The 12285-nt window shown below is 37.9% G+C and overlaps 1 protein-coding gene across 1 annotated transcript in view; it reads right to left on the bottom strand.

Moving 5' to 3' along the window:
* The window catches only part of GLT1D1 (glycosyltransferase 1 domain containing 1), a gene marked incomplete at both ends in the record, with an annotated part of 31175 nt that overhangs the window by 2060 nt on the left and 16830 nt on the right, over nucleotides 1-12285 (bottom strand). The window contains 2 exons of the mRNA XM_009071634.1: nucleotides 4219-4268; nucleotides 5347-5442. Of these exons, the coding sequence (XP_009069882.1) occupies nucleotides 4219-4268; nucleotides 5347-5442 (146 nt within the window). The remainder of the gene's footprint in view (nucleotides 1-4218; nucleotides 4269-5346; nucleotides 5443-12285) is intronic.

Below are 12285 nucleotides of genomic sequence, written 5' to 3' on the forward strand. Positions count from 1 at the left end.
GGATGTAAACTGAGACAGTCACATAGATGTTATGCACTGGCAGAAACAGTTGTTTAAAAACTAATAAAGGGAAAATTCTCATCTACAATCTTACATGAAGGCACACGAGTTGCTATAACATTGTCTAGGCTGGAAGATTAACTCCAGTAAGTTTATTTACAAAGCTTAACTGTATCTGCTCTTTTCATTAAACATGATTAAAAGAAATAAACAGAACTTGAAACCACTTAACTAGACGTGAAGAATGGAATGAGACAGTTTTTATTAAGGTTGACTGACTATATTAGATTAATTTAAGATAACTTGCTGCAGTTGTAAGTCAGGGAACAACATGACTTATTTTTTTTCAGATGTATTTAATAGTTTGGTTTTGGTTGGTTTTGTTCAGATTATGAATTAGAGAACAAAGCGTTTTGAAAAAAATGTCAGGATTTATTTTAGAACTAGGATTGTGTACTGTGAACACAAGATTAATTACTTGATGAACACAAGCTTCAGAAATTAAAAGATTCAAGCAAATCACTCTGGCACTAAGGAATGAATTCCTACTGCATACAAAAAAATAAAAGGTTTGCATAACTGCTTAAAAAAGTCTTTTTGGTAGCAGCAGGGACAAAAATCAAATGCCCTTTCCTGAAGCAATACCTGATCCTGACAACAGAGTATGACACAGATCTGCACAGTAAACCAATGTGTCATGTCACAGGTTCCTTGGATATTTCATGCTGAACTTCACAATTGCTATTTCTATCTAAGAATATTTTCAGCTTTTTCCCCAAAGTACTATTTTGATGCTGAGTTCCTCTCATGAGGAATTACACTCTGTTTCCATTAAAATCAATGCAGTACTTGCAAGTGATTTAATGAGAACTGAGCTCTGGTCTTTTGCTCTTCTACCTTTAGAAGGATCAGAAAAGCTACAGCCTGTGACTCTTAAAATTGCAAGATATTAATTCTTATCCCATCCACTTCAGTGAAAGCCAAGAAATTGCCATGTGCCTCACAGACAGAACAATCCTTTAAGCTGTATTCTTCTATTAGTAAATATTCCAAGAATCCTGGCCTGGATATGAGAATTCAGCTAAAATATTACTTTCAGGATGGATATAGCAATGACTTAGAAAAGTGATCCCCCTGAGCTATATTTAGGCACTTGAGGGGGCACAGGCTCAATAGAAGAGAAATTAGATACAACAGAAGCTGTTCAGTAAGTTGGAAAGACACACAGAAGATGTGAACTCTTCCAAAACCAACTAGCTATGACAGGATGCTTAGGAAATTTGCACAGGCTCTGCAAAAGCTACTGAAAAGAATGTTCCTTCCCCCCAAAACATGTCCATGATCCACTTCTTCTACAGGTAGTGTCTGTTGCCACGTTTTATTTTGTTCCTTATCAACGGAGCAGGCAAATCTGATCATCAGTTCCCTATCACCCATCCAGAGGCACAGCCTTCAAAGGGCTGCAAACTTCATCAGTTCAGCAGAGATCAGAGGAAATCAGCTCATATTGTATGAGCAGTGTCTGTCAGAACAGAGGAGAGATGCTGACACATGGAAAGGGGAGTGGGCACATAGCAGGAAACCACACCAAACAGGTCCAGATATGCCATGAAGGAAGTTTTCCCCTGCTGACAGGCAAAGAAACATCTGAGATGTGTTTGACAGTGCAGAAAGTCACAGATGAAATGCTGCACAAAGATGAAATGCCTGTTAAGCACTGAGCCTCCCATGATCAAAACCTAGCAAATCTTCTCTAAACATGTGATATGAAAATGCTGCCATATAAAAATTAATAATGGTCCAGGAGCCTCTTTATAATGCTGGGGGATCTAGATTTTGCAGGGAAAAACAGGTCTTAGCACATCTAAAGTATTGTCAGGGTATCACCCAGAGTGAAGACCTCCATCTGTGGAGGCATTTATTCACCTAAAACTGTCACAAAAGGGATGGGAGAGAGGGAAAAATAGCTGTCAATGGAAAACAGTATCAGTGGAAACACAGCAATGTTCTCTACTGCTGACAAGACCAGTTGAACACACAGAATACAGAGTGGGCTCAGAGAGGTTTCTCAGCACTGCACACAAGTTTTGTGGCCTTAACTTTGCTTAAAGTTGCAGAAGTTCCTATTCTTGGAATACAGAACTGCTGAAAATTAGCTATTGCACCAAATTTCATTAGAGAAATGAACAAAAGAAAAACTGGAAGTGGAGACAAATGCTAAAAATTTAACATTACCCAGGACCCAATGCTGCAACATTACCTGGATTGCACCTTCTGAGACAATTATGCTCAGCAAATGTAGGAATAATATATAATCTTATGGAAGCAAATCTATAATCTTATGGAAGCAAAGCAGAAAATAGTGTGTGGGCCTTTGTTCTTTCTGCTCTTAATTAATGTAATCTTAATGTGTGGTTTTTTTATTCTTCACATTTAAATTACATATTTCAGCGATAAAGACACTGATTTTCCTAAGATTTTTTTGTTGTTTGAGAAGGAACATGAATAAGAAAAATACAGTTAAATACCAATAGAGCTAAGATGTATTTTCATCCTTTAGCAATATTTGAGTACTATGGGAGAAATGTATTCTAAAGTGTTTTAAGAGGGTTCAGTCCTTGATCAGCCTCTGCAGTGCCACAGGGTTATTTCTGGTGCCTTCCTGCACAGACATTAGTGTATGAAACAGTGAAGCAAATTTAAAAAGACTCCTAAAATGTTTCAAATCCTCACTGGAGGCATCAAGTGCATCTTTTGATTCTAAAGCACAGCTTCATTACACCTGCTCTAGATTTGCCTTCCACACCAGTTCACTTCCAAATCATTTTGTGTATTAACGTGGAAAAAAAAAAACACCTGCAGATAAAATCAAACTGTAAAACCAGCTTTTAAAAATCAAATTCCTCTGGCCCCACATTTACAAAGAATGAAACCGAATGAGAAAACGGGAAAAAAATAGTTCTTATTTGCCCTTTCAGAGTCTATTTATTTTTTTATAAAACAGGCTGCCTGCAAGTTTGCAGGCTCATGTGGAGATGAATCAGAGATGAGACTGATACAGAGAGAACACATTACCCAGATAAAACAGTGAAGCTTTTAGTCCCTTTCTAGCATCAGGGAGAGTTTGTTTCTTATGACACAGCTGCCTCCTCAGACCTTTTCTGCTGCTTAGATGAAGGCCACAGAATGTCTTTTCAAGCCTTCTGCTGCTGCAGATCTACATTGAGCACACTCATTTCTTTCTCCAAAGTCCTGCAATTAGTTTTCTAAGTTTAGCATAAACTATGTCCTCTTGGCATAGGCAACATACTAAAAGCAGAGAAAGAAGTAGAGGGACATCAGCTTTAAGATTCATCTGAGGTGTGGGCATTAAGAATAATTGAGTTTATCCCAGATTTTAGTGTACTGAGATGCTCAGTGTGGAAGAGACTTCACCAATTTTATTAAGAGGCTCAAGCTTGGAGTGTCAGACAGAAACCTGACAGCATTTTGCACCTGCTGACAACTGTTGTGTATGAATCGAGGCTACCAGAAATGGCATCAAAGTCTAGATAGAGTGGAACAAAGATGCAATCCTCTACATGAACAAAAAATGCAAGAAGGATATAATGAGCATCTGAATCACCTTCACAGTATCAAAAAATCCTCATTAGCAATAGCTGTGAAAAAGTTCTTCTAGATGGCAACTATTGCCTTCCAAAATATTGGGTAGGCTCATTTAGAAATCTAATATTTTGTTTGGAAAAAGACACATTTTTCAGTACTTTAGATTCTCTAAAATTCCACAGTAGGCAATATTAGAATCCAAATATTTCGATACTTTTTGCCTTCTTTCTGAAATCAAATGGAACATTAAATGTTCTCTTCTAAAAGTCTGAAAGAACAACAAATTTTCTAAAATCCCACAGAAGGCAATATTAGAATCCAAATATTTCAATACTTTTTGCTTTCTTTCTGAAATCAAATGGGACATTAAATGTTCTGTTCTAAAAGTCTGAAAGAACAACAAATTAATGCCAGTGCCAAGTCATGTGCTTGAGTTAGACATAAAACTCTTCCACAGTTTAGACCTTTACAACTGCTAGGTTTGTACCTTCTATTCTCTGTAGTGCTTTGACTTAGGCTCAGTTTGGAATATATCTGTGATATCTCAGGTGCAAGTAAATGGAAGGATTTAGGAATAAACCTACAAACAAAATAAAAATGACAACGACTTACTGCAGGTCCAATTATTCCCAGGTGGACACTGGGATCCTTCCTGTGCCAATCTAAAACAGAGGAAGAACAGATTTCTTCATTAGTGAAAATTCTGAAGTTTCAAATTGAATTTTCTCTCGGAAATCATTGTAAATAGCTGCATGAGTAAAGAAGAATTAGGCAAATATTGTTATTACTGCTTTAAAAGACTGAATGTGCACCAGATTTCACGCTCAGCCCTCACATTACTCCTCAGAATTCAAATATTAGCATATCTGAAAGTTACTATTTAGCCTTTCTGTCTCATGCAATCTCTTATGGCTCAAGGGTTATTTAACTAAGCTCAGATATTAATTTTAAATCACTCAAGAGAACAATGCTCTGTATAATGCAGTGGCTCTGGCCACTAAGCCAAAATCCTTTGAATTTTCTCCTATGTAAAGGAACATGTGGAAGTAACTGCAACCATTACAATGATTACTCAGTTATATGCACAAGAGAAATCTGCTGCTCTTTCAATACCAGAATAGAACAAAACCTGATACTTGAATAAAGTACATTTGTTACTCAGGATCACAAGGTGATAAAGGTTTATAGAACTCAGCTTAATAGTGCAGGTTAAATTTCCAAATGTAGAATGCTTGAACCTGTACAAGACACAAACCCAACTGGGCAAAACATTCCCTTATGTGAGGATAAAAAAACTTCAGCCCAGTTTACAGTGTTGAGCCAGAACAATGGGTGGTAAAATTTTTTTGCCACTTCAATGCCATTAATTATCACACATGCAAATCGATGCAACAGCCATGGGAGAGCGAGAGAAAAAAGTCATTTTGAAGTAGGTGATCTTTTCTTTTGTCTTCCATCAATATTGTATGTAACAGCAAAACAGTTTTCCCAGCAAGTAAAACCATCAACTAGTGCTTTGATTTTAATGCTCTGTTCTTCCCAGCAGGCTGGAAAAGACACAGCACAGAATAATGCGTGGAACAGATCAATGGTTACATAAGCATTGCTTGTTTCAAATGTAAATATATTATGAAGTTTTCTGCCATGAATAAAACAGCTCGTGCCAAACTTATAAACATTCAAAGAAAAGCATCTGACTGCAGCGACAGAACAAGGGAAATTCAAATAGCCAGTACTCACCTGAAAAAACTTCCACCAAGTACAGAGGGTCTTTGACTCTTCGAAGTCCACATATCAAAAGAAACAGGTGTAAACTGTCTGTGTCTGTAGGAATGTCTGTAACAAATGGTTTGGAAAGTCTGAATGCAGATAAAAAAGCTGAACACTCTGAATTGGTCTATAAATGAGCATATAGAGTGATAAAAGCAGTTATAGAGTGGAATCTGAAAAATGATCATTGTTGTTCTCTCTGTTGCTTGTTCTTCCATCAATCCTCAGATCTCCTCAGTGGAAAACTTCAATCATTTTATAGGCCATGGGATTTCATATCCAGAGGCAGTGAATGTGCAAGGTTTGGGGCAAAATTTGGTGGCTGGTATTGCTGAACACCAAAGCCCAGCCTTGACCTGCCTTGCAACTAAACTCACTGTGTTCCTCAATATTTCCACCCATAAGAAGAATAAATTTGCATCCACAACTTTGCATCCACTCACTACCTATTTCCAGGAGATGAGAGGTTTAGTTCACCAATTGCTGTATAGCTTAGAGCTCTTGATCTGACACTTTTTCTTATAAAAGATCAGGAAAAGTCCCAGAGTTCTCCATCCCTAATATGCTACACAATACTTAACTAGAAGTTAAATTATAGCAAAGCATTTGTTTTAAACTTATTGCTAAGACACAACTGAAAAATAACTTGAGGGAAAAAGCTTCAACATGGGAGTTTTTAACAATGAAAATCTCTTTTGCAAATACACAGAAGCAATCCATAAAAATAACTGTGTAGGCTCTACTAGAAAAAGATGATCTGATGTATAATATTACAGTTGCCATTGGCTCTGTGACAGCACAATTAATTCAGATCCTACTTCTGGAGAAGGGTCACCATGTGATGAACTTTGGGAAAATGCATTTAGGATAAATCAACATCATTCACAAAATGCTGAGTGAACACAAATAACAACAACATAATTTAATAAACACTAGAGGGGCTGAAATGTTGGTATTTGATTTACTGTACTGAACAACTCAGTTTGCTCTCCTTCAGTTCACCTATTTATGGAGCTCATGGCAAGGATGGATGAACTATTATCTAACTCTAGGCAGTTCAAGGAGCAGCAAAGTGCTGCAACCTATGTGTGGGACATCAAGGCATGGGTCCCACACCAAGGTTCTGTTTGCATAGTCAGAAAGTTGTTGCTCTTAAAATTAAAATCCAGCTCAGGAACACTTAAATTCTCCTTGTCACAGGGTTCATTACTGAGTCTGTTTCATTCAACTTAACTGAAGTTGGCAGGAGTGGCTGCTGCAGACATGGTAAATAACATTTCACTGACTACTGGACCAAGAAATCATTTGTAATTTATAATACACAAACATTTGGATTGAGAAAGCCATTCTGGTGCAATGGACCATTAATACTGTTTTGTTTTAAGACATGCAGCAGTGGTTTCAATTTATGACACAAACTCACACAAAACAAATTACTAAAAAGTGTCAGTAGAATTCAGACTGCACTTTAACTATCCGTAAGGCACAAATAATTATTTTCAGTTATGAACTCCCACCTATCAAAGTTCAGCTCTGGCTATTTTGGAACAAAACTGAAAGTTAGTGCTGAAAGCTCAGACAGGAGTGAGAAAACCTATTCCTGTGCTCACGTAGGGACTATAGAATTATTGCACTCTGGAAATAACTGCTTCTTTTTATCTCCTATCACCTTTTTGTTGCTATCTTAAAGCTTTCAGTCTTTTAATTTCATTAGATAAGAGTTTAAAGCCCCAATAGACCAGTTCTGTGCAGTCCTGACTGACATTCTGTTCCCTGTTTGAAACAACCTGAAAAAGAAACAGCAAACTGACCCCACAGGCTTTGGGATTTTTCCATTCCATTCCCCCAAGAATCTCATCAATAACAACCTAATTCTTTCACTAGTGAAATTACCTAAATAATATTTATTAAAGAAAATAGTTCACTCAATTGACCTCTATTACATTGAAGAGACAGACACAACTCTCACAGCAGATCATCCCCTTCATGCAGCTTTACAAAGCCCTACTTGTCTATCATGAAATATTATGCATTTTTTCTGAAACAGGAGTTTTTGGGTACACTGGGTTACACACTGGATCCCACATGGCATTTCTAAACACTTCCATGAAAGTGCTAGTTGAAAAGGATTTGCCTCTGCCATTCAATTGAGTGAAGTGAGAACCTGTTGCAGTTTTATTTCTCTGCTGCAGATCTTAGTCAGCACCTAATTCATTTTTAAAGGCAGATTTTCCCCACTCTTAGAAAGCATATAAACTATTCCTGAGAAGATTGCACTACCATCACAGCCACTGGTTAGTGCTGGGAGTTTACTCATTCTCTGCCTACTTAAGATCAAATTCAGCAGCACTTGTGTAACTTGTGCACTCTCTGCTCAGTCACTGGAAATGGTTAAATTTGCACATCAAGGTGCTGCGTAGCTGTTTTCTCACCTGCTGCTTTCTCAAGCCTTGCTAGCAACACTGCTGGGAAAAAAAAAACCTCAAAACAATAAACAGCCATTTGTGCAAGCAAGCAATCATTTTAGTATGCTTTGTCCTCTCCAAAACACTGAAAAAGGGAATATATGAAGAGAATAAGTGCAATAGCAGCTTTACCAGCTACAGCCATCAGCTGGGTGAAAACTGCTCATTGAAAAATGACATTTCTTCTTTTTCCCTGAGCTTAAACAAGACTTTGAGTATGTGAGTTTCTGCTGTCATCCTGCTTTTCCCAGACAGGATGCTTAATCTCTAATAAGATACTACCACCTTGTGTGATTCTGCAATGAAAAGACATCAATATGGCACAATCAACTGATTTGCCCTTTGGATATGTTCAGTGTGTCACTGTCTTGTTTGAGTGACAGGCAAACACCCAAATAACACAAAGATCCTTGTGTCTGTTTCTCCCCATTTCTGTTTGTGATACAAAAGCAAAGATTTCCAGCAGCACCCTGTGCTTCATTATCTCTTCCCTCATGCATCTTTCTGTTTCTTTTGCAAAGAAATACAGATTTGTACATAACCACTGGCAATTAAAAAAAAAAAACAGACTGCATGGTACATGTTTTCCAGCCATCCCACGCTAAGTGCAAGTCAAGTCCTGCCACTGTAATCAGCATTTCTGTCAGTGTCAAAAATAATTGTCTGAAGTCAGTAAGAGAATTTAAACATGTGTTGTTGGTATTTATGGTTGTAGTCTCATTTCTTACATTGGTTTTATCTATAGAAACAGCTGCATGTTGGCCACAGCTAGTCTTGAGCCTGCTTAGCAGGTCACCTCTTTAGCAAGATGTGAGGTCAAAGCAAGAACAGTGATTGATAGGAGCATGAAAATTCACCCCTCTCATATGCTGTCCTAGTATGTCACACAGGACCATGGAGATGGTCAGAAATAAACCACAGGTGAGCTGAAATGAGAGAGACACAGCAGAAGATTAAGATGGGCATGGAACTCCCACAGTCATGCAACTCCTGCTCCACGGTGGAGCAGAGAGGGTGTTATGCTGCTCAAAATTGAAACACAGCAATGTGGCACTGGCACTTCAATTTTCAGAGTGAAATTGCATGATCAAGAGGGTATCCAACTGCTGTGTCAGTGCTATCTGTTCATTGCATAGGAGCCTGGCACCAAACATATTGGTTAGTAGGTGAAATGTGTTTTACTAAACACATTTCATCTACTAGGATTCATCTACACAGGATTCATGTTCTCCTGCTGACTCTGATTGTGAGTCATAGCATGGCCTAGAGAAAGTTTATCAAATCTAGACTTATTCATCTAGACTTACCCATTCACCTGCAAGCAGGTTTAATAATTGCTTCTCATGAAGAAATGGGGCTTAAGCAACTAGGTTTAACTTTTGCTAAATTGTTCTGAGGTCTTTAGATGCAAGACAGAATGAGAGAATGGAGGATATTAAAAGTGGAAAGCAGGAAAACATTTTCATAATGTAACTGTTAGTCACATCAACTATTTTACCATTATCATAGAAACAGAATTGCTGAATCACTTCGGTTGGAAAAGGCCTCTAAGATCAACAAGTCCAAACATTCTCACAGCACTGCCAAGGTCACCACTAAACCATGTCCTCAAGAGCCACATCTACAGGACTTTCAAATACCTCCAGGGATGGTGATTCCTCCACTGCCCTGGGCAGCTGTGCCAGGGCTGGACAATCCTTTTGGTGAAGAAGTTTTTCCTAACATCCATCCCAAAACTCCCCTGGCACAACTTGAATCCATTTCTAACATCTAAATCTCCCCTGGCACAACTTGAATCCATTTCCTCTTGTCCCATCACATACTTGGGAGAAGAGAATCATGACACGCTGTGGTAGTTTACACTTTGTCCATTATAAAAACCTGCACTTAGATGCCAGGAGAACAAAACATGAACACAGACAGCGAAGACAAAAGCCTAAATAATTTCTGAGGCATGAGTAATGACACTTCTAAATCTCCCCTGGCACAACTTGAATCCATTTCCTCTTGTCCCATCACATACTTGGGAGAAGAGAATCATGACACGCTGTGGTAGTTTACACTTTGTCCATTATAAAAACCTGCACTTAGATGCCAGGAGAACAAAACATGAACACAGACAGCGAAGACAAAAGCCTAAATAATTTCTGAGGCATGAGTAATGACACTGTTTTTCTAAGAAAGGCAAGAATAAGTACAAGTGTTATCTAAACAGATCTTGAAAGAGCAGATTCATTTAACTCCATCCCTCTAGGTACTGTCAGGAAAAAAATGTAGTAGTCATAGATGTACAATAAAAACAAATGTATTGCTGCAAATCTTTAATCCTACTGAAAAGCTCTAGGCCTCTAAGTCAATGAGTAATATCAAGCATTATCTTGCTGAGAGGTGAAGAAGCAGTTTGAGAACAACATGAGTGAGGAATTTTGTCACTGTTTGCTCGAATAAAGAAAATAAAAATATTTTCCTTATTTAAAATTCTTTACTGTGCTTTTGGAGGGTGGTTTCAAAATCTGTAGAGAGAAGGAAAATATAAAGAGAAAAATAGGATTTTTCATTCAAAGTTACTGTTGTGGCCCTGAACCAATAACCTCACAAAGTTCTTAAAATTTGTTCATTCCTTTAGAGCTTAAAATCCACTTTTTCCTGGATGTTAAATGTATTTTCCCAGGTATGTCAATACTGGACTTGGAGCTTGTAATTTAGTATAGAAGGATTACCCAGTAAAAAAAATAACAAATGAAAATCTGCAGTTAAAACGTTTCTTATTAATAATAGGTTAAGGATGACCAAAGGTTTTGACATTAATTTTCCAACCCCTGATTTCAAGTTCACTGTTGTGTTCTACAGTCCTGTAGAGAACAACACTTAAGTCCACATTATTTGGGCTTAATCTTCCATTATTGGTTTTGTTCAGAAATAAAATCTAAGCCATGAGGAGCTGGTGAGGGTGAATAACTCTTCTCATTTTTATTTCTGTTCCCTTTGAACTAGAACAACTCTTTTACTCCTCTTGAAAATATTTCATTTATCCATCTCCTGAGCATCTGAAAGTACTGACTGATCTCCTAGAAAAGGAAATCCATAGGTTTATTGCTGAGACTTCAATCTCTAAGATGGTGATTTTATTTTGAAACACAGATAAATCCGTTCCAAGTCTGGCATGAATCTTTGCTACTCTAAATCTTTCAATACCTTGTTCTTCCCTTAAGCTCCTCTCCTTGCACACAGCAGAAACACCATACATTAGCTCTTGTAGTCTCTTGGCACTAAGAGTTTGATTTTGTTTCTCTTTCATGAGACAACTATTAAAACCAAGCTGCTCAGAGCAGCCAAGTGTTCATAGAAATAGAATCAACCAGGTTGGAAAAGACCTCCAGGATCATCAAGTCCAACCCCACCGTGGTTACTAGACCATGGCACTAAGTGCCACATCCAGTCTCAGCTGGAAAACCTCCAGGGATGGTGAATCCACCACCTCCCTGGGCAGCACATTCCAATATCTGATCACTCTCCCTGTAAAAATTCTCTTCCAAATATCCAACCTAACCCTCCCCTGGCAGACCTTGAGTCTGTGCCCTCTTGTCCTGCTGCTGGTTGCCTGGGAGAAGAGACCAACCCCCACCTGACTCCAACCTCCTGTCAGGGAGTTGTAGAGGGTGATGACAATTATTAGCCCAAGTAGTTCTTATTTCGTGTCTCAAACATTTATTACTGTTTCATGAGGCTGAACTTTTATTTAACAAAGCAATTTGCCTCCTAGAAATTAAGGAGAAGTGAAGGCAATAACTTTATCCAAAGTGTTTATACTGCAATTCACATTCAATAGTGAAAAATTGCTAGAGAAGCTGATATGTTTGTGAAGACAAGAGAAGTTAAATGAACCTGTAAACTTCCAGGGGCAGGCTACTAATCCTGAAGAATTAGGCTGAAAAATTCACAATCTTTTTTCCCCTCCCCTGTTTCTCATTATTTCTAACAGATCAGACAACAAAAATCTCTATGGTTTCAGATCTGTTAGGGAACACAGTTTATTGCTGCTATCTCATCACTTTTGCTATGGTCAGTACATATCTGCACAAACCATTGCTAATTAAGTTTTCTTAAGTAGATCTTTTTTTCCAGCATAGCTTTAGGAAAATATAATGCCTCTGTAAACCCTTGTCTGTCTCATGACAAGTTATGTAAACTTTTCAAGCTCTGAAAATAGCTGTGTCATGAAGCAGAAATTACCTGAATATAGAAAAATCAAAGTACAAAGGTATCTTGCATAATTTATTTGATCATGCAATAAGAAACTGATCCTGTGATTCTATGTCACCTTCCAGGAAACCAGTTTTTAGTCTTATCTGTTGGGTACAAGAGCTTTCTCAGTTCATTAGTGTAGACTTTGTTAGTGATCTACATCTTCCAATCACATGATGCCTAAGTGTTTATTAGGGTC

The sequence above is a fragment of the Acanthisitta chloris genome, unplaced genomic scaffold (assembly GCF_000695815.1).
Source record: "Acanthisitta chloris isolate BGI_N310 unplaced genomic scaffold, ASM69581v1 scaffold603, whole genome shotgun sequence".
Classification (NCBI taxonomy): Eukaryota; Metazoa; Chordata; class Aves; order Passeriformes; family Acanthisittidae; genus Acanthisitta; species Acanthisitta chloris.